At 52.3% G+C, this 26,883-nt stretch overlaps 3 protein-coding genes across 5 annotated transcripts in view; 2 read left to right on the plus strand and 1 right to left on the minus strand.

Annotated features, from left to right (window-relative positions):
* The first annotated feature begins 120 nt into the window (after positions 1–120).
* Positions 121–5,674, plus strand: LOC122921887 (ubiquitin-like protein FUBI). The gene is made up of 5 exons (XM_044272184.1): positions 121–251; positions 879–959; positions 2,083–2,227; positions 2,302–2,357; positions 5,405–5,674. Exons 2-5 carry the CDS (start codon positions 885–887, stop codon positions 5,528–5,530), a joined length of 402 nt encoding a protein of 133 aa, XP_044128119.1. The 5' UTR covers positions 121–251; positions 879–884; the 3' UTR covers positions 5,531–5,674.
* A 374-nt stretch (positions 5,675–6,048) lies between these two features.
* On the minus strand, positions 6,049–12,390 carry FKBP3 (FKBP prolyl isomerase 3). The gene is made up of 7 exons (XM_044271643.1): positions 12,236–12,390; positions 11,467–11,568; positions 9,235–9,342; positions 9,022–9,157; positions 7,042–7,109; positions 6,841–6,938; positions 6,049–6,213 (listed from the first exon to the last, which is right to left on the minus strand). Exons 1-7 carry the CDS (start codon positions 12,344–12,346, stop codon positions 6,159–6,161), a joined length of 678 nt encoding a protein of 225 aa, XP_044127578.1. The 5' UTR covers positions 12,347–12,390; the 3' UTR covers positions 6,049–6,158.
* A 9-nt stretch (positions 12,391–12,399) lies between these two features.
* FANCM (FA complementation group M) overlaps positions 12,400–26,883 on the plus strand; it is a 92,488-nt gene continuing 78,004 nt past the window's right edge. The window contains exons 1-4 of one of the 3 annotated variants that reach the window (XM_044271640.1): positions 12,400–13,175; positions 15,599–15,771; positions 20,052–20,129; positions 20,443–20,601. In XM_044271640.1, the coding sequence (XP_044127575.1) occupies positions 12,533–13,175; positions 15,599–15,771; positions 20,052–20,129; positions 20,443–20,601 (1,053 nt within the window). In that variant the 5' untranslated portion in view covers positions 12,400–12,532. Of the gene's footprint in view, positions 13,227–15,598; positions 15,772–20,051; positions 20,130–20,442; positions 20,602–26,883 lie in introns of all 3 variants that reach the window. The other 2 variants (XM_044271639.1, XM_044271641.1) reach the window with 2 other exon arrangements.

The raw sequence follows: 26,883 nt of genomic DNA on the forward strand, positions 1-26,883 counted from the left end.
CAGGACGCATGCGCAGACAGTCGTCACGCTGCTTCCTGCAGTCTCAGCGTTGGTTGCGTTCAGCGATGCGTACAATGCGCGTGCGCAGGAACGTGCTTGCTACGTCATTACGTCCGGAAGCGGATCAGTTTTATTGAGACTGCGCATGCGGAAACTTCACTACGCACTACAACGTAAGGAGCTTGACAGTAGTCACGGAAGGAACTTTCTGGACTTGAGCTTTTCTCTTATTAGCACAGCGCCTGGGAACGGTAAGTAGCGCCAATGTAATTAGCTTTTAATGTATTTGAATTATGGGGAGAATTATTAAAACTGGTGTGAAAGAAAACTGGCTTAGTTTCTTATTGCAACCTGGGAAAGTGAAAGGTGAAATCTAATTGGTTGCTAGGGGCAACTAAGGCAGTTTTCCTTCAATCTAGTTTTGATAAATCTCCCGCTACTCGTTCCTTAATATTACTTATATGGGAAGAGTAAATCTGTATAACTAGAAGCAGAACTAGAATAAAATAGTTATAAAAACCTGCTTGTTGATGGTTTCCACCCAGATATAAAGAGGCGAGAACCTGGTATTGGTGAGACCTGGGACCCCCAGCGATGGGCGCAGAGCCCCCATTAGCTCAGTTTGGATACAATGGGTCTCATTTATCAAAACTGTCTAATAGGAAAGCTGTCTGAGTTGCCCATAGCAACCAATCAGCGCTCACCTTTGCTCTGAAAAAATGATGGATGGGGGCCCGGGACATAAGGTCGTCGGAGGAGGAGAGGGGGGGGGGAATGTAGTAGTAAATTGAATAAAGGCATTGTTGATGTTTCCTATACATGGACAGCCCCTTTAAGAAGTAGGATTTAATACAAAATCCTCTAATGGTTTATTTTAGTACAACATGCAGATCTTCATTGCGGGCCAAACCCTCCACACGCTGGACGTGTCCGACCAAGACACCGTGACTGATGTTAAGGTAGGTGTCCGTGATGGCGGCTGTGTAGGGTTAGTGAGATGTGAGGACGTTGCCGCCGCCGCAGAGACATCCATGATGGAAGGTCTTCATGTCTTTTGTCTGACATGTGCGGCGCTTTTTTTAATTTATTTTTTAAGGGTTTTCTGAGATTTTACAACTGATGACCTGTCCATTGGATAGGTCATCAGTATCTGATCGGAGGGGGTCCGACGCCGGGACCTCCACCAATCAGCTGTTTGAGAATGCAGCAATTTGCAGAACGCAAAACACTTGTGTTTTTATATAGGAAAGTATGTACCCCCCCCATGTCACTTTTCTTTTTTTTTTGTAGCGCAGTATGCAAAAACCTCCATTCACAAACATATAATATTATTTTTTTTAACCCTTCTTGAAAAAAAGAAATTACCAAAGTTTCTATCCTCTAATGCAGGCATCCTCAAACTGCGACCTTCCAGCTGTTGTAAAACTACAACTCCCACCATGCCCTGCTGTAGGCTGATACCTGTAGGCTGTTCGGGCATGCTGGGAGTTGTAGTTTTGCAACAGCTGGAGGGCCGCAGTTTGAGGATGCCTGCTCTAATGCAAGACCCAGAGCATGCCGTGATTTCAGGAAAGACGCCGTAGACCTAAAAAATGCACCTCAAGGCTGAAAAAAAGCCAATGCAAAGAAAACATCTTTCCTTTTACTTTGCTGGAAAAAAAGCCAAAGCCCCAGTAAAACACAGACCAAAAAAAATAAAAAATAAATGCTTGGCCTGTGTTTTTAGTGCTTTGATGCTGTAAACTTATGGGAAATATGAAAGGTTTGGGGTCATCAAACTGGTTTTAAGTAGAACTGGCTTAGTTGCCCATAGCAACCAATCAGACTTCACCTTTCATTTTGGTTGCTATAGGTAAGTGCCAGTTCTACTTTGCACCAGTTTGATAAATGGCCCAGTTTTAGTTTATCACTTTATGCGCTGTAGGTGTGAGCTAACCCCAATGTGTGTGTGGAGGATGAGCGCTGCTGGGGGCGTATGATGTCTAGTGTGTAGACAGCTTCCATTAGCGAGCAGCAGAAATAGGACAGGGGCCGCCGGCACCTGGTAGACGGACGCCTGACATGTCTGTCTCTGTGCTTCAGAAACGTATCTCTCAGCTGGAAGGCCTCTTGGGTTGTGATCTGGTTCTGTCCTGCGCTGGGATCGCTCTGGAAGATGAAGCCGTTCTGTCGGCCTGTGGGGTGCGGGAGCAGAGTACCCTGAACGTAACGGCCAGACTTCTGGGAGGTAGGAGAACTTCATGTACGTGTCGCCCCCTGTACGCCAGGACCCTGTATAGTTACAGCCTCTTCTTCTTGCAGGTAAAGTCCACGGCTCACTGGCTCGTGCTGGGAAAGTGAGAGGTCAGACCCCCAAAGTAAGTAAGCGCCATTTATAAAGTTTGACCGATCCTGTTTTATACACCAACAGGAGGTTTGCGGGAGACTCTCGGGAACCAATTTCCAAATGTTCTTGTTTGGTTTAGTGATGAGCGGCAGGGGCAATATTCGAATTTGTGATATTTCGCAAATTCATTAGCTCCCGTCATTATTTTCTTGATTGCGGAAATCAGCAATTGAAAAATTAGCATTACGAAAGTCAAGGATATTGCAGCCTTTTCATTGGCCCACAAGCTAGAAGCAGGGAGGGATCATGGGTACTGATTTAAAAAAAAAAAATCTCGAATATTGGAAATTGCGAATATATATCGCTATATTCGCGATAAAAATGTGAATATTCGTGATCAACACTTAGTGTTTACGATGCTGTAAAATGACAGCCTTAGGCAGACGACCGACCGTGCCATGTTTTGCGTTCTAGTTTGCAGAACGTTACAGGCCGCCCATAAATAGAAATGTCAATTCTTGTCCACAAAATGAGCCACTCAAAAATACGGCTCTGGTTTGGACCCAAACAACGTTCACGAGGCTTTATTCTGCCTTACTGTGTGCCTGCCATCAGTTCACGAGTCAGCGCATGCGCAGTACAGACACCGTCTCCACTGGCTGGTACTGTCACGCAAAGCAGGAGCAGCAGGACCGGCAACGCTAAGGAGCAGACTTTTTGATGTGGCGATACCTTCTTTGCGCCAAATAGCTCGTATATTGGTAAAAGCTGCATTTCTCAGTCAGGCTACTTTTCACATCTGCATTTTTACCAAATCCGGATGCTGCCATTCACCGCTGGACCCCATTTACTATAATGTGGGATCTGTTCAGTTCTGCCATGAGTGTTTGGGTCCCAGACAGACGCACAAAAAAAAAAGCGCATGCGCTGGCCAGAGACCCGACCAGTCATCCCATTATTCAGATTCCCTTTCATTTTTGCATAGACAGAGCTACGTGCGAGCTTATTTTTTTTTGTGGGGTGAGCTGTAGTCCTTTTTGATACCATGGAGGAGTACATACGACTTTCTGATCATTTTCCTCGGATTGGCGTTATCGTGCACCTCATCTGCTGCTGGCGAATGTCAGCTGTACAACGCCGCATTCACATCTCCATGTTGGAGAGGTCTGGCTGCCTGCTGCGGCACGTATGCCAGCTGTCAACCAGAAAAAATAAATCTTTGCATGCAACGGTTCTGCCGAAACCCAGCATTTATGCCGGAAATTGGCAGATCACTGCTGGATCTCTTTGCAGTGAATAGATCTGGCGGTTCAGTACAGGATCCGGTAGGGTGCCCTGTGCCGGAAAAGACTAACGCAGCTAACCCTGCTGCATATGACGAGTGCTCCCCGCACCAGCCCACTCCATACACTCATCAGGCACAAACTGGTTTCCAGAATTAAAAAGACACGGCTGCTTTCTTCCCATAGCATCTCATGGGTTGTCTGCTGGTGCGGCTTGATAGATCTGTATGGAGTAAAGTCAATCTGCAGTCTCCAATCGCAGCTAAAGTTCCTTTTATTAATTGATGTTCAGGACAATCCAGACATAGACCACTCACAGAACCTAAAATGCACTCTAACCTTTAGGCCCCTTTCAGACGAGCGAGTGTCACGCTCTGGGCTCGCATAGCATAATACTGATTTATAATGCTATGTAAGGCTACTTTCACACTTGCGTTCAGAGCGGATCCGTCTGGGGTCTGCACAGACGGATCCGCTCATATAATGCAGACGATGGATCCGTTCAGAACTGATCCGTCTGCATTATATTTAAGAAAAAAGTCTAAGTGTGAAAGTAGCTGCAGACGGATCCGTCCAGACTTTACATTAAAAGTCAATGGGGGACGGATCCGTTTGAAATTGAGCCATATTGTATCGACGTCAAACGGATCCATTCCCATTGACTTACACTGCAAGTCTGGACGGATCCGTTTGCCTCCGCACGGCCAGGCCGTTCAGGTGTCCGCCTGCTGAGCGGAGGCTGAACGGTGCCAGACTGATGCATTCTGAGCGGATCCGCATCCACTCAGAATGCATTAGGGCTGGACGGATGCGTTAATGGCCGCTTGTGAGAGCCTTCAAACGGCACTCACAAGCGGAACCCCGAACGCTAATGTAAAAGTAGCCTAACCCTTACAGTTCTGGAATGTATTGGATAACACTGACATCCCTTTGAACACCTATGAGATCAGCTGAGTCGCCGTGTAGAGGCTCGTACCTCAGAACCTCAATGACCTGAGGGCCGCCCTTCAGTAAGAGTGGGATGCCGTGCCTCAGCAGACAATAAGTCGACTTGTGAACAGCAGGAGACGTCGTCAACAGGACAAGTTCCTGAGAGACTGACATTTTTGTGGCGGTGTACCCAGCACTGGGGTCGGCTTTTGTGTCAAATAGTTTGAGTTGAGGAAATTATTGCTGCTTCTACTTAAATGCCTGACTTTCGCAATATGATATCACTGGAGCTTTTTACGTTATCCATTAATTTTACCCAAAAGCCAAATATCCCTAACATTTGGTGAGTACTGTATATAGGGAGTCTACCAGGCACAGCGGTGTACCTTGCGCTTGGGACATCGTAGTGTCAGGTTTAGGCTACTTTCTCACCTGCAGCAGCAGGATCTGGCAGGGGAACAGCCGGCTGGATCCATGCTAACGCTAGCCCACTGTGCCGCCAGAAGTAGTCTCCGGCCTGCCCACATTATAGTGAATGGGGCCGGAGCGGACTTCCAGGGGCACAGTGGGCTAGCTTTAGCACGGATCCAGCCGGCTGTCCCCCCCGATGCAGCAAGTGTGAAAGTAACCTTACTCCCTAGCTCTGACATGGAGTAGTTAACGACAGTCCAGTGGTCTGATGAAGGTTCTAAGACCCTTTGCTTGGATTGTTCTGAACTTCAGTACATAAACGTTAGCGGTGATTGTACTACACGTGGACCTGTTTCTAACACCTCACCTACTGATCGAGTGCAGTCTGCGTCCGTCACTGGATCGCTAGTGATTACATCTGCAGATCTGAAGCCTCAACTGACTTATTTTTCAGGTAGCAAAACAAGAGAAGAAGAAAAAGAAGACCGGCCGAGCCAAGAGACGCATGCAGTACAACCGCAGATTTGTCAACGTGGTTCCTACATTTGGCAAGAAAAAAGGTCCCAATGCCAATTCTTAAATCCTGACTTCTCAGCGGGGACACTGGGGGTGGAATTTCTGATTTCATGTTTAATTTTGAAATAACTTGTCAATTTTCTTTTGTGAAATTAACTGTAATATTGCCATTTTGCTAATAAACTGTTTGTGCTTTTTCAAAGACGAATAATGGGTTTAGATTTAAATTGACTTTCCTGTTCCTTTTTCATCTGCAGAGCCACCAATTCCTGGGCTCGTCTTCTGCCATCTAAGATGGCTGCATCCGCTCTCAGGCGCCCTGATGCATCTTGTAGCCTCAGACAGGCTGTGTGCAGTATTGCAGCTCTGCTTAAAGGGGTTCTCCCAGCGGAGCCATTGACGGCATAAAATTCGGATATGCCATCAATGTCCCAGAAGGGAATACCCCTCTACCAGAAACAGAATAAAGTGGCGGTCCACCGCCCCTGGACTGGTGTGATGCCAAGCAGCCATGTTCCTATAAGCCTAGACAACCCCTTTGAGTAACTCTGACGAAGTGAGGACACACAAGACTAAAAGGGAAACTGTCAGCAGAAGTCTGAAGACGTCTCCTTTATTTACAGAACTGCTGCCAACACCTATGTAAACAAGGCTTTCACATTCAGTTTTGAGGGCAAATTTCTGCAAGCTCTTCATTCAATAGCAACCAGCTCAACCTCAAAGAAGAGCTTCGCGTTGGGTGGGATTCTGGGTAATGCCATTAAGGAAAAGTGGACGTGACTTATGTGGTACCTTACCTGGATTGTTCCTGCCAGTAGTGGTGCAAGCGCAGAGACTCTGCTGCTACCTGAACAGCAGATGCCAACTGTGCCTGCACCACTCATGTCTGAATACATGCGAAAGCATAGCCGCGGCAGCTACTCCGAGCAATGGCTCAGGAGCAAACCTCACAGGGGAGGGGGAGCAGCTGCTCAAGGAGGCTGATTATTTAATTTTTTATCAAATTGATTCATATAAATCAGGCATGCTCAAACTGCAGTCCTCCAGCTGTACAACTCCCACAATGCCCTGCTGTAGGCTGTTTGGGCATGCTGGGAGTTGTAGTTTTGCAACAGCTGGAGGGCCGCAGGTTGAGCATGCCTGATATAAATAGATTTGCTGATCGCTATTCCCAGTGCATTATATCAGGATTCGGCTGCTCCCCAAGCTCTCTGGGTGACCACCATGTTTGCACATGTACCCAACTGTGTGGGTCTCAGAATCCAAGCTGCCATTTGTCCTTGCCAAGCAAGTTCAGAATGAAAGCTTAGGAAATGGGAGGCAGCGCAAGAAAGGCTTGTGCAGAACCTGCTGGGACGTGCGATGGAAGGATACTTGGCATCAGGCTGCCCCTTCTTGCCATAGGCCCATTCTGGTTGGATTTCAAGTTTGGCTTTTTCTCCTTTGCTCATCGTGAGAAGCGCTTCATCCCACTGCAAGAAATGCAGACCAGTTAAGCTTCTCCTTCTAGATTAGGTTTAGACCGAGTCCCCCGAATACAATGATGGCCGTATAGCGTGCACGTATCATACTCACCCCTCTTATAACTTTACCCACGCCGACTTTAAAGCTCAGAGGCTTGGTAGCCTTCTTCTTCTTTGCACCTGATGAAGTAAATAGTAAAGGGAAATCTTATACGTCTATACACATTGTGTTCCCATCTTCAACATTCCTGGCTCAGCAATTTCCACAGATTTCAATGGACAGGGCCAGGTGCGGCCACCTCTCCACTAACTTCTATAGCGGTTTTTAACACACCCGTCAGGCACCTGGAGCCATAGGGTTACAAACGCGTAAGTCAGGTCTCGCTGGATCCTGACATTCAAAAAAAGACTTTCTAGGCTACGTGGAGACGGATCACATCCAGGGAGAAAGTCCAGAATAGAATGCGAATGTCACTGTTTTTCAGGTGCCGTTCAGATTAGGCCCCACAGCTCTCCACTCCCTGACAACCACCACTAAGACAAGTGATTGGCAGAATGGGCCTTTCTTGGCATTTCCAGGGTGTCAGGCCAAAATCTGGAAGCAGAAAGTAGTGGGGGCTGAAGAGTCAGCGGTGGGTGGCGGTAAGTAATGGTTCTCGCTTCTGTTCCTTCAGTGCCCACGGGCCACATCTGGTATTGCAGGTCAGCCATAGTCAGGCGAATACTGCAATACCAAGCATGGCCCTGTTTCGGGAAGAGCAGACTTGGGGTAGGCTCACACAGGTCTTTTTTGTAGGGGGTTTTGAGGAAAGATGAGTAAGCCTCTCCTTTTATATTTCTAATCTACTTCTGGCTTTGGCTGAAAAACCTGCAGGAAAATCTGCTTTAAAACCTCCATAAAATTCCAGGTGACCCTTAGGCTAAGCATTTTTGCTGGATCTGGCGTTTTGTCCCCATTGACAATGAATGGGGACAAAAGGGAAGCTTTTTTTCCGGTATTGAGCCCCTATGACGGATCTCAATGCCCTAAGGCTGGGTTCACACAGGCGAGATTTCCGCGCGGGTGCAATTCATGAGGTGAACGCATTGCACCTGCACTGAATCCGGACCCATTCATTTCTATGGGGCTGTGCACATGAGCGGTGATTTTCACGCATCACTTGTGCGTTATGTAAAAATCGCAGCATGCTCTATGTTGTGCGTTTTTCACGTAACGCAGGCCCCATAGAAGTGAATGGGGTTGCGTGAAAATCGCAAGCAAGTGCGAATGCGGTGCAATTTTCACGCATGGTTGCTAAGATGAAAGTCTATTCACTGTATTTTCCCTTATAACATGGTTATAAGGGAACATAATAGCATTCTTTAATACAGAATGCATAGTGGAAGGTCAATTGAGGGTTAAAAATAAATAAAATATAAATTAACTCTCCTCCTCCTTGATCGCGTAGCGGCCGGTCTCTTCTTACTTCTTTAATCATGAGCTGCCGGCTAAAGGACCTGTGGTGACGTCACATGGTATATCACCGTGGTGATGGACCATGTGATGAGCTCAGTGATGTCACCACAGGTCCTTTGACTGGTCCTGAAGAAAGAACTGAAAAACCGGCAGCTACGCGATCAATTGGAGGAGGCAAATTTATTTATTTATTTTTAACCCTCAATTGACCTACTAAGCATTCTGTATTAGGAACCATGTTATAAGGGAAAATAATTACAATCTACAGAACCCCGAACCCAAACCTGAACTTCAGTGAAGAAGTCCGGGTACCACATTTAGTTTTTTATCACGCACGTGCAAAACACATTGCACCCGCGCGATAAAAACCTCAACGGAACGCAATCAAAACTGACTGCAATTGGGTACCTACTCGCGCGGGTTTGCCGCAATGCACCCGGGACGCATCCGGAGCCAAAATGCATCCTGGAAACGTCCTGGTCGTAGGTGGGAAATCTGCAGAGCTTTACAGATCTCACGTCAACTGGCCTTTTATATCTGCACCTGGTTAACCCTTTGTGGATTCAGCCTTTGCAATACCAAGGGTGAAATGTGTCAAACAAGCGGATTCTGCTGTTCATAAATCAGTGCTCTTACTGGTAGCGATATTGGAATCGAACACGGTGCCGTCCTCCAGCGTCCCGGTGTACCAGCACTGGACAGTGTCCCCTTTCTTCGGGAAGTTGGTTTTATCCCCCTTTTTCAGAATGGACTTGGTGTATTTTGGGGGGCCCTAGTCATGAAAGAAAAGGTAACTATGACCGCATACACCTCTATACACCCACGCAGTAGACGTTCTCTGGAGCTTACCTCATCCACAACTTCTTCTGCCGTCGTTTCGCCGGCTTTTCCATCATCGACCTTGAGATCTTTGACGTTTTTAGTCGCGGAATCCACGCTGTCCTTTCCTTTGAAGCGCTGAAATGACAGAAGGAGGGGTGAATCCTGTCAGGCCGGGAGCTGCGATGCGGACTCGCTGCGGGAGGAACGCTCGTCTGCACGGGGCCTAAAGCCCAGTTATGAATTTATTCATAGGTTTTCAGGAAGACCGAAGGAGGAACGGCAGAGCATGGCGAAAAGGGGCTCCAGAACAGTTATTGCATGAGGAGCACAAGCCTGACCTGTCTGGAGAGCGCTAATATGAAATAAATCTTTATTGTCTCATTTTATAAAACCAGGAATCACAACCTCTGCTGTCAGAGTAGAATAGGCTCGGGTGCAACCCCAATTGCAGGGGAGGGGTATTGCAGATTTTACTCTTATGTTGCCTATCTCAGAATAGATCACTGCATGCAGTACTTTTAGGGTCACACTAGCGGTTTTCTTTTCCGGCACAGAGTTCCATCCTAGGGGCTCAATACCGGAAAAAAAACTGATCAGTTTTATCCCCATGCATTCTGAAGGAAGAGCGATCCGTTCAGGTTGCATCAGGACGTCTTCAGTTCAGTCGTTTTGACTGATCAGACAAAAGATAAAACCGCAGCACGCTACGGTTTTATCACCGGCCAAAAAAAAACTGAAGACTTGGCTGAATGCTGGATGTGGCATTTTTTTCCATAGGAACGTATTAATGCCGGATCCGTCCTTCTGGTCTGCACATGTGAAGACCGGTAAAAATGTGAAAAAAAATCTGTATGACAAGCGGACAGACGGATCCGTTCCTGCAATGCATTTTTAAGACAGATCAGGATCCCGATTCAGTTGTCATACGTTTTGCCGGATCACTCTGCCGCAAGTGTGAAAGTAGCCTTAGTGCGGCTGCCTCTCGCCCTGCCGTACCGCTGCCCTCCCCCTCATTATAGTCAATGGGGACGTAGCGGCAGTCCAGGGGCACGCGTGAACTAGCGGCAGGACGGATGCGACAGGCTGTTCACCCGCCGGACTCCCCCGCCGCTAGTGTGAAACCAGTATAATACGCTGGCTTGATACAAAACCCCAGACAGCCGCAACCGTTGCTGTGCACCCCGGCCGGCATGGGTCCATGTGTTCCAGTAACACTGTTATATGTGCTTAGAGAGGGTTACTAAGTATTACAGGGTGCGGAGAGGTCCCCGTCCTAAACTCAAGTAATCCACTCTGAGGTATAAGAGTAAAATCTGCAATACCCCTCCCCCGCAATTGGGGTTGCACCCGAGCCTATTCTACTCTGACAGCAGAGGTTGCGATTCCTGGTTTTATAAAATGAGACAATAAAGATTTATTATTTTATATTAGCGCTCTTTTCAGGCAAGGTTCGATACGTTATGTAATGTACGTTATTAGGAGCGCCTTTTACCCCCTGGCTAAAGTGGTCGTTCGCCCCAGAGGCCTTTTGGACAGACCCCCCCCCCCCCCCCCAATGTGGCTTCCACCGCAGCCAATGATGTGTCCCCCATGTGTTGCGTCCCCCGTATCAAACTGGATGTTGATGTGGGGAGAACGGAGCGCTGCGGTGGCAAAGCGAAACAGCCAGAACCCAGCGGTGGGGATCAGGGAAGTACGAATCCTTTCACAGGTCCGGCCACGTTATAGGGTCCGCCGGACAGGACCCTGGGGGTGGACACTTCTAGCATGTTGATAGGATATACCAGGAATGGCCAGCCTGTGGCTCCCCAGCTGTTGCAAAACTACAACTCCCAGCATGCCCAGTCTGTCTACATCTATCAGCAGGGCACGGTGGGAGTTGTAGTTTTACAACAGCTGGAGCTGCAGGTTGGCCAGCCCTGGGATATACCATAAGGCCCCTTGTACACGAGCGTGTGCGGATTAGGTCCGGAGGCCTTCAGTGAAAAATGTGCGATTTCACAAGCAAGTCCACTCCGTTTTGTTTGCGCTCGTGTTCAGTTTTTATCGCGCAGGTGCAATGCATTTTGATGCGTCTTGCACACACACGATGAAAAACTGAATGTATACAGCAAGGTCTCTTAGCAACCATCCATGAAAAACGCATCGCATCCGCACTTGCTTTATTTACAGCCGTGCCTCGTTCAGAGGCAAGACCCCCACCTATCCCATCGACATGCTAAGCGTCCAGATGGGCCCCGGAGGCTTTGTCGCGCTCACCTTAGACTCAAAGAGCTTCTCGTAGGCTGCGATCAGCTGATCTTTCTTTGCGGTTTTCGCCACATTTTTTATGTTTCCAAGTAATTTATGTTCTGCAAGAAACTGTGGAATAAACGGCACAAGTTAGAACATCATCCCGCAGAGCTCTGGAACTACAACTCCTAGCGTGGTCGGATGGCCCCGACTACTGGCGTCAGTTATGTCCTATACAGACTGCAGGGCGGGCGGTGACAGCTGTGCTCGGGCGGATCTGACGGCACCGAGGTAACTGAACCCCCCGGGCGGGAGGAGGAGGATGATGGGGGGAATCTATTTATACGGCCTACAAGGGACGCAGAATTTAGAGGGCAGTTCCACCTGACTTTGTCACGGCTCGTGTGACATTGCTGCAGATTACCGTAATCGCGGACAGGGCGGCGATAGGAGAGCAACGCTGGGGGTCCGCTGTAATCCAGCACTATCCATAGTGGAATTTTGTCGGAGCCAGAGACGTACGCAAAGTAGTTGTCAGCCCCTCCTCCCACTCCAAGCTACACTGAGCGCCGGACAACGACTCCCACCAGGCTTTAGGTCTGAGCTCCACGATGGGAGTTACAGTTAGTCACCCCCAATATTCTTTGGGGGTCCTCACCATTAATCTGAGGGAATATTTACTGGATCATTAGCAATAAGTCTGACCACAGCTCTCAAGACATTTATAGACTACAATGCCCGTGAAAACCTCCCGCTGGGAGTTGTAGTTCCGCAGTTTTCCCGAAATGCTCTGTACCGATTCGGAGGCATGCTGCTGCAGGAAGGCGATGAGGTCCTTCTTGGGCAGCTCCTCGCTCTGCAGCTTCTCCCGGCTCCACTCCCTCACCGGCTCCCCCGCCGCTGCCATCACACGTGCTTTTTTTTTTTCTTCTTTAATTCAATCGAACTTTATTAGCCTGGTTGGAGGCCGGAAGACCGCAAGCATCACGTGACCGGGGAGCTGCCTCCGCCATATTGGATGCGGCAAGAGGAGACTGTGGGTGACGTACTTCCGGGGCGCTGATTTCAATCCCCGGACCGTAATGTCGTGTTTATGTCACGTTCACATGGAGCCGGAGGGATGAACGGGAAGCAAAAGACCCTCTTCCAGACATGGGGCCCTGCTGTGGCCCCTGAGCCGAAGAGACTGCCGCAGCCTTCTGCTAAAAATAGTAAAGGAAAGAATTGCAGAAAAAATGCGTCCTCACAGGGGCCCCCACTTAGGGCCAATGCACCAGTTTGGCCCCTGGCTGCCAGGCAGGAGGAGGAGGATGATGATGATGTTCTGCTGGTGGCTGTATATGAGGCTGAGGAATCTCTAAATCAAGGTGGGCCCCATGGGCCGGGCCCCTGCGGAGCGCCCCCCGCCTGCCCCCCTCCTCATGCCACCGACATCCAGAATTTACCGGGCTTTGACCTGTCAGCCGGCGGTGTCTGGATCTACCCCACCAACTACCCGCTGCGGCAGTACCAGTTCTCCATGGCGCAGGCGGCCCTGCTGCACAACACCCTGGTCTGCCTCCCAACCGGCCTGGGCAAGACCTTCATCGCCGCCGTGGTCATGTACAACTTCTACCGCTGGTACCCGTCCGGGAAAATCATCTTCATGGCTCCGACCAAACCGCTGGTGGCGCAGCAGATCGAGGCCTGCTTCCGGGTCATGGGCATCCCCCAGGCGCACATGGCGGAGATGACGGGTAAAGAACCGGGCGTATCCGTACCTGGGAAAGCTGGGTGACATCCCGGCCGTGAGTTATCTTGTGGTTGGCGTATGTATGACTGGATAGTGGTGCTGTTCAGGAGACCGGGAAAGCTGGGTGACCGTGGAAGTTGTCCAGATAATCGTATGGGTTGTCACCTGGCTGTCTTGTGAACCTAAGGGCTCAGGCAAGCGACCTGTGTATTTCTGCCGTCCACAAAACGCTGATCTGCAAAATACGGATGGCGTCTGCGTTGCATCCCTTGACGTCAGTTGATCCGTGGTCTGCATTGTGCACGGTCTATCCTTTTACGGACTGGACATACGGATGCGAAAGTCACAGGGTCTGCAAATAAAAAGGATGCAGCAGGGATGTCTTACGTGTGTTGTGGACCGCAAAATACATACGTCCGTGTGAATGAGCCCTAAACTAAACGTGTAAGAGCTTGACGGGGAGTGACTGGGGAGGTTTTAACCTACTGGGCTCGCCTCGTATAATGTACAGCCCTGACAGCCGCAGCCGGCCACCCGTGTGGAGGAGCCCCTGCACCTGTATAAGAGAGAACATCGGCAGGTGCCCGGAGGTCGGACCCTCACAGTCAAACATTCATGGCCTGTCCTCTGTTACTGAGCTCGGCAAACCCAGAACAACTTATAGATTCTATACTGGTTCTCCCCTCTAGTGCTTTCCTGTGTCAGTCTTCACTGAAGTTTCACATTCTGTTCATCAACTAGGAGGAGCTGGCTGAACATTGCTGTAGGTCTAAAACCTGCCATTAGCATTAGAAGTTTATGTCTATGTTCCCCGACAATAAAGACCCTTTTAGGGGATGTGGATGTCGTAAAGGCGGTGGGACCGGCCGGGACACCTCTCATCTGCAGCATATGGTCTGTAACAAACCTGTATGTGCAGCTGAGGGGTCGGCTTGTAGTACTGCATTTCCCCTGCAGTGGCCGCTCTAATGGAATTACTGAGGGTGTTGGAGCTGGACTCTCTGGTGAGACCGACCTTCTGTAGACCCCGATATCCTGCTCTGGTGATACTAGAAAGATGAGCTGCGGCCTCTTCCTCGCATGGTCTTTGTGCAGCTCAGTCCTGTTCATGTCAATGGGTTTGAGCTGCAATACCAAGCACAACCACTAAGGGCACTTTCACACTTGCGTTTTTCTTTTCCGGCGCTGAGTTCCGTCCTAGGGGCTCAATACCGGAAAAGAACTGATCAGTTTTATCCTAGTGCATTCTGAATGGAGAGTAATCCGATCAGGATGCATCAGGACGTCTTCAGTTCAGTCTCTTTGCCTTTTCAGGACGGAGCATGCTGCGGTTTTATCTCCATCCAAAATTACGGAACACTTTCCCATTGAAATGCATTAATGCCGTATCCAGCATTGCAGTCTGCACATGCTCAGACCGCAAAAAATGTGAAAAAAATTAATGCTGGATCCGTTTTTCCGGATGACACCGGAGAGACGGATCCGACATTTCAATGCATTTGTCATACGGATCAGGATCCTGATCCGTCTGACAAATGGCATCATTTTGCGTCTGGATCCGGCAGGCAGTTCTGGCGACGTAACTGCCTGCCGGAATCCTCTGCCGCAAGTGTGAAAGTACCCTAAACGGGGTACGGCGCGGTGTTCGGTGCCGCTGCCCGGTGCTGGACCCCCACTGGTCTGATACTGGTGACTAGAGAAGAGCGAATCCTTTCCAAAATTCAACCCACATTTTTCAAAAAAAAATCTGATTCTGCTGAACTTGAATTCTGTGTAATTTGATTCGGGAGAATTAAGGCGAGACACAGAGAAAACTTATCCGGGCAATCGGAGCAGTTTCTGAATAAATTTGACCCAAATCAGCAGTTGATTCCTCTGAATCGGATCCAAATCAAATTGTAAGGATTTCAATATATATGCAAATGAGTCTCTAGGAGCAACGGGGGCGTTACCATTACACCTAGAGGCTCTGCAACTGCCGCATCCTCTGCACTTTGAGAGGGACAGATGTGATGATGTTTACACTGCCTGGTCCTGTGTATCAAAGTGCAGAGGATGCTGCAGCTGCAGAGAGAGCAGAGTCTCTAGGTGTAACGGCAACGCCCCCGTTGCTCCTAGAGGCTCATTTGCATATAATAAAACATCCTTTTTCTCAGCAATGCGGGCACATAAGAACATGGGACCAACACAGATGCCTTCAGCTGCCAAGTGCACATGTAACGGGTCAGCCGGCGTCATAGGGACAAAACTGCTGACAGATGCCCTTTAAATGAGGGTTTGTGAGCTCTCAGGAAAAATAATAACGTCCCACAGGTGTGAGTGTTATGGCTGACGAGTGTATGCCGTGGCTGATGCGTTTTGGTCGGTCGCTCCGCAGTATCGCGCCCTGAGCATCCTATATCTCGTGTGTTCTCCGTGTACTTTCAGGAACCACCCAGGCGCAGAGCCGCAGAGAGATATGGCAGAAGCACAGAGTCTTCTTCCTGACCCCGCAGATCATGGTGAATGATCTGACCCGTGGCGCCTGTCCCGCCAGTGACGTCAAGTGCCTGGTCATCGATGAGGCGCACAAGTCCCTGGGCAATCATGCCTACTGTCAGGTAAACTCAGCAAAGCAACCTGCAAGGGTACCCCCCAGTATGTACCAGTCCACCGTATCCGACACAATAAACTCATCTTTATTGCACGTTAAGGGTTAAAATTCATATATTAAATAACAGACGTGACGACCTCTGGTGATAATGGAGCATCCAGTACGTGTAAGAGTGTATGGACCCCTAATGGCAGACCGGGGAAGAGGGGGCACAGCACCCCGATACATGACGGAAGATATACAGACCGGTGAAGAGGGGGCACAGCACCCCGATACATGACAGAAGATATACAGACCGGGGAAGAGGGGGCACAGCACCCCGATACATGACGGAAGATATACAGACCGGGGAAGAGAGAGCACAGCACCCCGATACATGACAGAAGATATACAGACCGGGGAAGAGAGAGCACAGCACCCCGATACATGACGGAAGATACACAGACCGGGGAAGAGGGGGCACAGCACCCCGATACATGACAGAAGATATACAGACCGGGGAAGAGAGAGCACAGCACCCCGATACATGACGGAAGATATACAGACCGGGGAAGAGAGAGCACAGCACCCCGATACATGACAGAAGATATACAGACCGGGGAAGAGAGAGCACAGCACCCCGATACATGACAGAAGATATACAGACCGGGGAAGAGAGAGCACAGCACCCCGATACATGACGGAAGATATACAGACCGGGGAAGAGAGAGCACAGCACCCTGATACATGACGGAAGATATACAGACCGGGGAAGAGGGGGCACAGCACCCCGATACATGACGGAAGATACACAGACCGGGGAAGAGGGGGCACAGCACCCCGATACATGACGGAAGATATACAGACCGGGGAAGAGAGAGCACAGCACCCCGATACATGACGGAAGATATACAGACTGGTGAAGAGAGAGCACAGCACCCCGATACATGACGGAAGATATACAGACCGGGGAAGAGGGGGCACAGCACCCTGATACATGACGGAAGATATACAGACCGGGGAAGAGGGGGCACAGCACCCCGATACATGACGGAAGATATACAGACCGGGGAAGAGGGGGCACAGCACCCCGATACATGACGGAAGATATACAGACCGGGGAAGAGGGGGCACAGCACCCTGATACATGACGGAAGATACACAGACCGGGGAAGAGGGGGCACAGCACCCCGATATATGACGGAAGATATACAGACCGGGGAAGAGAGAGCACAGCACCCCGATACATGACGGAAGATATACAGACTGGGGAAGAGGGAGCACAGCACCCCGATACATGACGGAAAGATATACAGACCGGGGAAGAGAGAGCACAGCACCCCGATACATGACGGAAGATATACAGACCGGGGAAGAGGGAGCACAGCACCCCGATACATGACGGAAGATATACAGACCGGTGAAGAGAGAGCACAGCACCCCGATACAGAACAGTATACAGACCGGTGAAGAGGGGGCACAGCACCCCGATACATAACAGAAGATATACAGACCGGGGAAGAGGCGGCACAGCACCCCGATACATGGCGGAAGATATACAGACCGGGGAAGAGGGGGCACAGCACCCCGATACATGACGGAAGATACACAGACCGGGGAAGAGGGGGCACAGCACCCCGATACATGACGGAAGATATACAGGACCGGGGAAGAGAGAGCACAGCACCCCGATACATGACGGAAGATATACAGACCGGGGAAGCGAGAGCACAGCACCCCGATACATGACGGAAGATATACAGACTGGTGAAGAGAGAGCACAGCACCCCGATACATGACGGAAGATATACAGACCGGGGAAGAGGGGGCACAGCACCCTGATACATGACGGAAGATATACAGACCGGGGAAGAGGGGGCACAGCACCCCGATACATGACGGAAGATATACAGACCGGGGAAGAGGGGGCACAGCACCCCGATACATGACGGAAGATATACAGACCGGGGAAGAGGGGGCACAGCACCCCGATACATGACGGCAGATATACAGACCGGGGAAGAGGGGGCACAGCACCCCGATACAGAACAGAAGATATACAGACCGGGGAAGAGAGAGCACAGCACCCTGATACATGACGGAAGATATACAGACCGGGGAAGAGGGGGCACAGCACCCCGATACATGACAGAAGATATACAGACTGGGGAAGAGGGGGCACAGCACCCCGATACATGATGGAAGATATACAGACCGGGGAAGAGGGAGCACAGCACCCCGATACATGACGGAAGATATACAGACCGGGGAAGAGGGAGCACAGCACCCCGATACAGAACAGAAGATATTCAGACCGGGGAAGAGGGGGCACAGCACCCCGATACATGACAGAAGATATACAGACCTGTGAAGAGGCGGCACAGCACCCCGATACATAACAGAAGATATACAGACCGGGGAAGAGGGGGCACAGCACCCCGATACATGACGGAAGATATACAGACCGGGGAAGAGAGAGCACAGCACCCCGATACATGACGGAAGATATTCAGACCGGGGAAGAGGGGGCACAGCACCCCGATACATAACAGAAGATATACAGACCGGGGAAGAGGGGGCACAGCACCCCGATACATAACAGAAGATATTCAGACCGGGGAAGAGGGGGCACAGCACCCCGATACAGAACAGAAGATATACAGACCGGGGAAGAGGGGGCACAGCACCCCGATACAGAACAGAAGATATACAGACCGGGGAAGAGGGAGCACAGCACCCCGATACATGACGGAAGATATACAGACCGGGGAAGAGGGAGCACAGCACCCCGATACATGACAGAAGATATTCAGACCGGGGAAGAGGGAGCACAGCACCCCGATACATGACGGAAGATATACAGACCGGGGAAGAGGGAGCACAGCACCCCGATACATGACAGAAGATATTCAGACCGGGGAAGAGGGAGCACAGCACCCCGATACATGACAGAAGATATACAGACCGGGGAAGAGAGAGCACAGCACCCCGATACAGAACAGAAGATATTCAGACCGGGGAAGAGGGGGCACAGCACCCCGATACATGACAGAAGATATACAGACCTGTGAAGAGGCGGCACAGCACCCCGATACATAACAGAAGATATACAGACCGGGGAAGAGGGGGCACAGCACCCCGATACATGACGGAAGATATACAGACCGGGGAAGAGAGAGCACAGCACCCCGATACATGACGGAAGATATTCAGACCGGGGAAGAGGGGGCACAGCACCCCGATACATAACAGAAGATATACAGACCGGGGAAGAGGGGGCACAGCACCCCGATACATAACAGAAGATATTCAGACCGGGGAAGAGGGGGCACAGCACCCCGATACAGAACAGAAGATATACAGACCGGGGAAGAGGGGGCACAGCACCCCGATACATAACAGAAGATATACAGACCGGGGAAGAGGGAGCACAGCACCCCGATATAGAACAGTATACAGACCGGTGATAAGCGACACAGCACCCCGATACATAACAGAAGATATACAGACTGGGGAAGAGGGGGCACAGCACCCCGATATAGAACAGTATACAGACCGGTGATAAGCGGCACAGCACCCCGATACATGACAGAAGATATACAGACCGGTGATAAGCGGCACAGCACCCCGATACATGGCGGAAGATATACAGACCGGTGATAAGCGGCACAGCACCCCGATACATGACAGAAGATATACAGACCGGTGATAAGCGGCACAGCACCCCGATACATGACAGAAGATATACAGACCGGTGATAAGCGGCACCCACCGCGTGTCTCTAGGGAATCCTCGAGGTTCATGCACTTTCGCTTTTTACATGTAATGAACGTTCTCTTGCGTGACTGTCATTTATCCTACTGTTCTGCCGCCAACATCTGAGGTCGTCCCATCGGCTCATTATTTTATATATAATTTTTAACCCTTAATGTGACAAAGATGATTTAATTGTATATGGTTTGGTGAAGTGTCTGCGTTTTGATTGGTGCTGGGATGGCCCCGTACCCCACACATTACCAGCCACACCAGCTGATGGGAGGCATCAAACACCAACCCCAAATACAGTAGGACGCCTCGTGTGAAGGAGTTGTCTGCGATGTTTGAACAGGACTCTGTTATAATGATTATAAAGATAATTGCACTTACCTCCCAACTTACCTGACATTGCAGGAACGGAGGGCGTTCAGGACGCGGTAATTCTAGAACTTTTTTTTTTTTTTTTTTTTCTTTATTATTGAACAAAAGTATTTTCCTTTCAAACTCTAAATTGCTTCAGACCCCTGATGAATGATTTATCTTCTTTACCAGGTCGTACGAGAGCTCAGCAATTACACGGCACAGTTTCGGATCTTGGCTCTGAGCGCTACCCCTGGCAGTGATACCAAGGTGAGACGATCTGCGTTACCCAGGCCGCACATGGGTCTGTGTGCCGCTCCCCCGACTGGAGCTAAGCCCCATATCCCAATAAACCCTCTCCTCCTGGATGCAGAGGTCTGGCGGGCCCGCGGGTTCATAACGTGGCCACATGCAGGGGTCCCTGACAGTCACTGCCGGTCAGCAGCTCTTCATTGTATGGGCCCTGCATACAGCCCCCTAGACCATTAGCAGTGGGCCATACCGCTGCTCCTCTATCATATATGATAGTCTTGTAATCTGGAATCCGTATGGCGACTGCTCAGTCCTGTTTCTGTCCCTTTAGTCTGTGCAGCAAGTCGTGTCAAACCTGCTGATCAGCCGGATAGAGCTGCGGTCGGAGGATTCCCCGGACATCCAGCCATATTCCCATGAAAGGCAGCTTGAGAAGTTTGTGGTGCCTCTGGGAGATGAACTGGAGGCCGTGCAGAAGTCCTACATACAGGTGAGCCCCCCGAATAAGTCCTGCGTACAGGGCAGCGCCCCCCCCCCGTATAAGTCCTGCCTACAGGGCAGCCCCCCCCCCCTGTATACAGTCCTGCCTACAGGGGAGCGCCCCCCCCGTATAAGTCCTGCCCACAGGGCAGCCCCCCCCCCTGTATACAGTCCTGCCTACAGGGGACCCCCCCCCCCCGTATAAGTCCTGCCTACAGGGCAGCCCCCCCCCTGTATACAGTCCTGCCTACAGGGGAGCGCCCCCCCCTGTATAAAGTCCTGCCTACTGGGGTGCGCCCCCCCCTGTATAAAGTCCTGCCTACAGGGCAGCGCCCCCCCCTGTATAAAGTCCTGCCTACAGGGCAGCGCCCCCCACCTGTATAAAGTTCTGCCTACAGGGCAGCGCCCCCCCCCTGTATAAAGTCCTGCCTACAGGGGAGCGCCCCCCCCCCCCTGTATAAAGTCCTGCCTACAGGGGAGCGCCCCCCCCCCCCCCTGTATAAAGTCCTGCCTACAGGGGAGCGCCCCCCCCCTGTATAAAGTCCTGCCTACAGGGGAGCGCCCCCCCTGTATAAAGTCCTGCCTACAGGGCAGCGCCCCCCCCCTGTATAAAGTCCTGCCTACAGGGGAGCGCCCCCCCCCCCCCTGTATAAAGTCCTGCCTACAGGGCAGCGCCCCCCACCTGTATAAAGTTCTGCCTACAGGGCAGCGCCCCCCCCCTGTATAAAGTCCTGCCTACAGGGGAGCGCCCCCCCCCCCCTGTATAAAGTCCTGCCTACAGGGGAGCGCCCCCCCCCCCCCCTGTATAAAGTCCTGCCTACAGGGGAGCGCCCCCCCCCTGTATAAAGTCCTGCCTACAGGGGAGCGCCCCCCCTGTATAAAGTCCTGCCTACAGGGCAGCGCCCCCCCCCGTATAAAGTCCTGCCTACAGGGCAGCGCCCCCCCCCCCCCGTATAAAGTCCTGCCTACAGGGCAGCGCCCCCCCCTGTATAAAGTCCTGCCTACAGGGCAGCGCCCCCCCCTGTATAAAGTCCTGCCTACAGGGCAGCGCCCCCCCCCCCCACCTGTATAAAGTTCTGCCTACAGGGCAGCGCCCCCCCCTGTATAAAGTTCTGCCTACAGGGCAGCGCCCCCCCCGTATAAAGTCCTGCCTACAGGGCAGTGCCCCCCCCCCCCGTATAAAGTCCTGCCTACAGGGCAGCGCCCCCCCCCCCCCCCCCCCCCCGTATAAAGTCCTGCCTACAGGGGAGCGCCCCCCCCCCCCTGTATAAAGTCCTGCCTACAGGGGAGCGCCCCCCCCCCTAGTATAAAGTCCTGCCTACAGGGGAGCGCCCCCCCCCTGTATAAAGTCCTGCCTACAGGGGAGCGCCCCCCCCCTGTATAAAGTCCTGCCTACAGGGCAGCCCCCCCCCCCCTGTATACAGTCCTGCCTACAGGGGAGCCCCCCCCCCCCCCTCCGTATAAGTCCTGCCTACAGGGCAGCCCCCCCCCTCTGTATACAGTCCTGCCTACAGGGGAGCGCCCCCCCCCTGTATAAAGTCCTGCCTACTGGGGTGCGCCCCCCCCCCTGTATAAAGTCCTGCCTACAGGGGAGCGCCCCCCCCCTGTATAAAGTCCTGCCTACAGGGCAGCGCCCCCCCCCCCCTGTATAAAGTCCTGCCTACAGTGCAGCGCCCCCCACCTGTACAAAGTCCTGCCTACAGGGCAGCGCCCCCCACCTGTATAAAGTTCTGCCTACAGGGCAGCGCCCCCCCCCCTGTATAAAGTCCTGCCTACAGGGGAGCGCCCCCCCCCCCCCCCCTGTATAAAGTCCTGCCTACAGGGCAGCCCCCCCCCCCTGTATACAGTCCTGCCTACAGGGGAGCGCCCCCCCCCCCCGTATAAGTCCTGCCTACAGGGCAGCCCCCCCCCTGTATACAGTCCTGCCTACAGGGGAGCGCCCCCCCCCTGTATAAAGTCCTGCCTACTGGGGTGCGCCCCCCCCCCCTGTATAAAGTCCTGCCTACAGGGGAGCGCCCCCCCCCTGTATAAAGTCCTGCCTACAGGGCAGCGCCCCCCCCCCTGTATAAAGTCCTGCCTACAGTGCAGCGCCCCCCACCTGTATAAAGTCCTGCCTACAGGGCAGCGCCCCCCCCTGTATAAAGTTCTGCCTACAGGGCAGCGCCCCCCCCTGTATAAAGTCCTGCCTACAGGGGAGCGCCCCCCCTGTATAAAGTCCTGCCTACAGGGCAGCGCCCCCCCCCCCTGTATAAAGTCCTGCCTACAGTGCAGCGCCCCCCACCTGTATAAAGTCCTGCCTACAGGGCAGCGCCCCCACCTGTATAAAGTTCTGCCTACAGGGCAGCGCCCCCCCCTGTATAAAGTCCTGCCTACTGGGGAGCGCCCCCCCTGTATAAAGTCCTGCCTACAGGGGAGCGCCCCCCCCCCTCTATAAAGTCCTGCCTACAGGGGAGCGCCCCCCCCCCTGTATAAAGTCCTGCCTACAGGGGACCACCCCCCCCTGTATAAAGTCCTGCCTACAGGGGACCGCCCCCCCCCTGTATAAAGTCCTGCCTACAGGGGAGCGCCCCCCCCCCCCCCCTGTATAAAGTCCTGCCTACAGGGCAGCGCCCCCCCCTGTATAAAGTCCTGCCTACAGGGCAGCGCCCCCCCCCCACCTGTATAAAGTCCTGCCTACAGGGGAGCGCCCCCCCCCCCCTGTATAAAGTCCTGCCTACAGGGGAGCGCCCCCCCCCCTGTATAAAGTCCTGCCTACAGGGGAGCGCCCCCCCCCTGTATAAAGTCCTGCCTACAGGGGAGCGCCCCCCCCCTGTATAAAGTCCTGCCTACAGGGGAGCGCCCCCCCCCCCCCCTGTATAAAGTCCTGCCTACAGGGCAGCCCCCCCCCCCCCTGTATACAGTCCTGCCTACAGGGGAGCGCCCCCCCCCCCCCCCGTATAAGTCCTGCCTACAGGGCAGCCCCCCCCCCCTGTATACAGTCCTGCCTACAGGGGAGCGCCCCCCCCTGTATAAAGTCCTGCCTACTGGGGTGCGCCCCCCCCCCTGTATAAAGTCCTGCCTACAGGGGAGCGCACCCCCCTGTATAAAGTCCTGCCTACAGGGCAGCGCCCCCCCCCCCTGTATAAAGTCCTGCCTACAGGGGAGCGCCCCCCCCTGTATAAAGTCCTGCCTACAGGGGGGCCCCGGCTCTTGTTCATTGAGTAATATGGTATGGATGGGTCCTTGGTCGGCTCTGGGTTCTCACTGCACCTTTTTCTAGCGCTGCTGTGCAATATGGTTTTAGTACAGAAGACCCCCCCCCCCACACCCAAAATTAACTCTGAATTCCCTAATGGGTGATTCCACTGCAGTATCAGACCCCTTTGTTCTGCAGGTTGGTGGTCCCGGGGGTCGGACATACATCAGTCATACAGTGACGGGCTATGCGGATTCTCGGGTATAATCATGGTTCTTGCTCTTCCACGGACAGACCACTAGGGGGCAGCAGACGTCTGTGAATTATCTCGCTGTGTTTCATTCTCAGATGTCTTCATAGGTTTGTCAGCAGCATTACCAATATGGCCGCCCCATGTTTCACTCAGCTTTTCTAGATCCCTGGATGGCAGAGGTTGCATAACTGCAGATGTGCTGTACAGAGCTCTAGAAAAGCAGTGGCATGGAGAGAGATGAATAAAACCCCTCCTCGTCACCGTGAGCCGGTCTGTGGATGCTTCCTCCCCTGGGATCAGTGGGGCTGATGGGGAGCGTCTCCAGTGCCTCCATATCAGGAGTGTAAATGGCGGCTGGTAGACAGAGTGGAATTCCCTGCAGATCTGCTGCAAAATCGACGATAAGTGCATGGAACGGATTCATTGCCGATTTTGCAGGTGAAATTGCAGAAATCCTGCTGCCTGCGGTCATAACCTAACAGGCCAGGGCTCAATGCATGTGACCCTCATTTTTTATTTTTTGTAATATGTTTGGGTATAAGGGCAGTGGGCACCCTTATGCAGTGCATTATGGAGTTTTTATCATGTGCATACATTAGAAAGTTGCTCCGATCACGCGCACACAATAGGGAGTTGCACCGATCCTGTGCACACGTCAGGCTACTTTCACACTTGCGGCAGGACGGATACGATAGGCTGTTCACCCTGTCTGATCCGTCCTTCCGCTATTTTGCTGTGCCGCCGGACCGCCGCTCTATCCCCATTGACTTAAATGGGAACGGGGCGGAGCTCCGGCGCAGCACAGCAGTGCACGGCGAAAGGCCGCCGGACTAAAAGTCCTGCATGTCCGACTTTTTAGTCCGGCGGCCTCTCACCGCAAACTGCCGTGCTGCGCCAGAGCTCCGCCCCGTCCCCATTATAGTCAATGGGGATGGAGCGGCGAAATAGCGGAAGGACGGATCCGACAGGGTGAACAGCCTGTCGGATCCGTCCTGCCGCAGGTGTGAAAGTACCCTTAGAAAGTTGCTCCGATCCCGTGCACGCGGTGGGGAGCTGCTCCGATCCCGTGCACGCGGTGGGGAGCTGCTCCGATCGCGCGCACGCGGTGGGGAGCTGCTCCGATCGCGCGCACGCGGTGGGGAGCTGCTCCGATCGCGCGCACGCGGTGGGGAGCTGCTCCGATCGCGCGCACGCGGTGGGGAGCTGCTCCGATCGCGCGCACGCGGTGGGGAGCTGCTCCGATCGCGCGCACGCGGTGGGGAGCTGCTCCGATCGCGCGCACGCGGTGGGGAGCTGCTCCGATCGCGCGCACGCGGTGGGGAGCTGCTCCGATCGCGCGCACGCGGTGGGGAGCTGCTCCGATCGCGCGCACGCGGTGGGGAGCTGCTCCGATCGCGCGCACGCGGTGGGGAGCTGCTCCGATCGCGCGCACGCGGTGGGGAGCTGCTCCGATCGCGCGCACGCGGTGGGGAGCTGCAGTGTATGCGGGCTCCTCGTATCGGGGCAGGTACATGGCTGCAGGCGCTGCCTCACGTAGCAGCCGTGCTGAGTTACATGACGGTGATTACCCCGCTGTGCGCTCTCCCTCTGCTGAAAGAAAACGCTGCAAAAACCGCATGTATTGTTTGCGGTACCAGAGACGCAGTGACATGTGGCAGCGCCTACCCAGAGAATGGCTCGACGACCCATGTATTATGTGAGTGAACCCAAAGTATGTGACCTCTGACCTGTTGGTTTGCCCCCTTATGTAATGCATGTCCCGCCATCCATCACCGTGCTGTATGGAAATTAGTCTTAAAGGGACAGTAACCTCAGCGGGTCCAGAATAAAACATCCACGGTTTATTCAGATACACGTCTTACAGCACATTTACTACATACATTGAATTCATTTTCAATGGGACCGTGTGCTGTCCGTATCCCCAATCCGTTCTGCGGCCCCGCAAAAAAATAGAACATGTCCTATTCTTGTCCACAGCCACCGACAAGAAGAGGCATTTCTATCATAGTGCAGCCATGTGAGGTCCGCAAAATGCGTAACGCACATGGCCAGTGTCCGTGTTTTGCGGATCTGCAATTTGCGGACGTGTGAATAGACACTAATAATGCCGGCTGCGATGGGAAGTGACAAGGCGTGAGTGGCGCCATACTGCCGTTCAGCACAGTGACAATCCTTTAATTACGGACAGGCTTGTTGCTAGGCAGTTTGTCCATAGCAACCAGTGTCTTTTCAGGGGTTTGTGGTTAGATTACCATGGTCTTCGTCTGAGAGCAGAATTGCCCCTTGGTGGCACAAAACGGGTTTTTTGAAAATATCCCAGGATGACTTGAGACAATGACGAGGTTTTCCACAGTGTCCATAATGCAGGACTGGACGGATCCTCCAGAGCTTCAGAGTGAATCTTGTAAAACCTTCTCCTTCAGGTCCAATGTTCTGTACGCTCCACTCAACCCAACTGTAAACCTGTATGCATTAAACTCCTGAGCTCCCTCTAGTGGTGGCTGTATATACCTGTATGCAGTAATCTCCTGAGCTCCCCCTAGTGGTGGCTGTATATACCTGTATGCATTAAACTCCTGAGCTCCCTCTAGTGGTGGCTGTATATATCTGTATGCAGTAATCTCCTGAGCTCCCTCTAGTGGTGGCTGTATATATCTGTATGTAGTAATCTCCTGAGCTCCCTCTAGTGGTGGCTGTATATATCTGTATGTAGTAATCTCCTGAGCTCCCTCTAGTGGTGGCTGTATATATCTGTATGTAGTAATCTCCTGAGCTCCCTCTGGGGGTGGCTGTATATATCTGTATGTAGTAATCTCCTGAGCTCCCTCTGGGGGTGGTTGTATATATCTGTATGCAGTAATCTC

This window comes from Bufo gargarizans, chromosome 11 (genome assembly GCF_014858855.1).
Source record: "Bufo gargarizans isolate SCDJY-AF-19 chromosome 11, ASM1485885v1, whole genome shotgun sequence".
Taxonomy (NCBI): domain Eukaryota; kingdom Metazoa; phylum Chordata; class Amphibia; order Anura; family Bufonidae; genus Bufo; species Bufo gargarizans.

Coding starts and splice junctions, on each gene's coding strand:
- LOC122921887 (XM_044272184.1), top strand. CDS start 885: ATGCAGATCTTCATTGCGGGCCAAACCCTCCACACGCTGGACGTGTCC. Junction 2,228..2,301: donor AACGGCCAGACTTCTGGGAG/GTAGGAGAACTT, acceptor TTCTTCTTGCAG/GTAAAGTCCACGGCTCACTG. Junction 2,358..5,404: donor TGAGAGGTCAGACCCCCAAA/GTAAGTAAGCGC, acceptor CTTATTTTTCAG/GTAGCAAAACAAGAGAAGAA.
- FKBP3 (XM_044271643.1), bottom strand. CDS start 12,346: ATGGCAGCGGCGGGGGAGCCGGTGAGGGAGTGGAGCCGGGAGAAGCTG. Junction 11,569..12,235: donor AGCAGCATGCCTCCGAATCG/GTACAGAGCATT, acceptor TTTATTCCACAG/TTTCTTGCAGAACATAAATT. Junction 9,343..11,466: donor AGAAGCTCTTTGAGTCTAAG/GTGAGCGCGACA, acceptor CTGTCATTTCAG/CGCTTCAAAGGAAAGGACAG.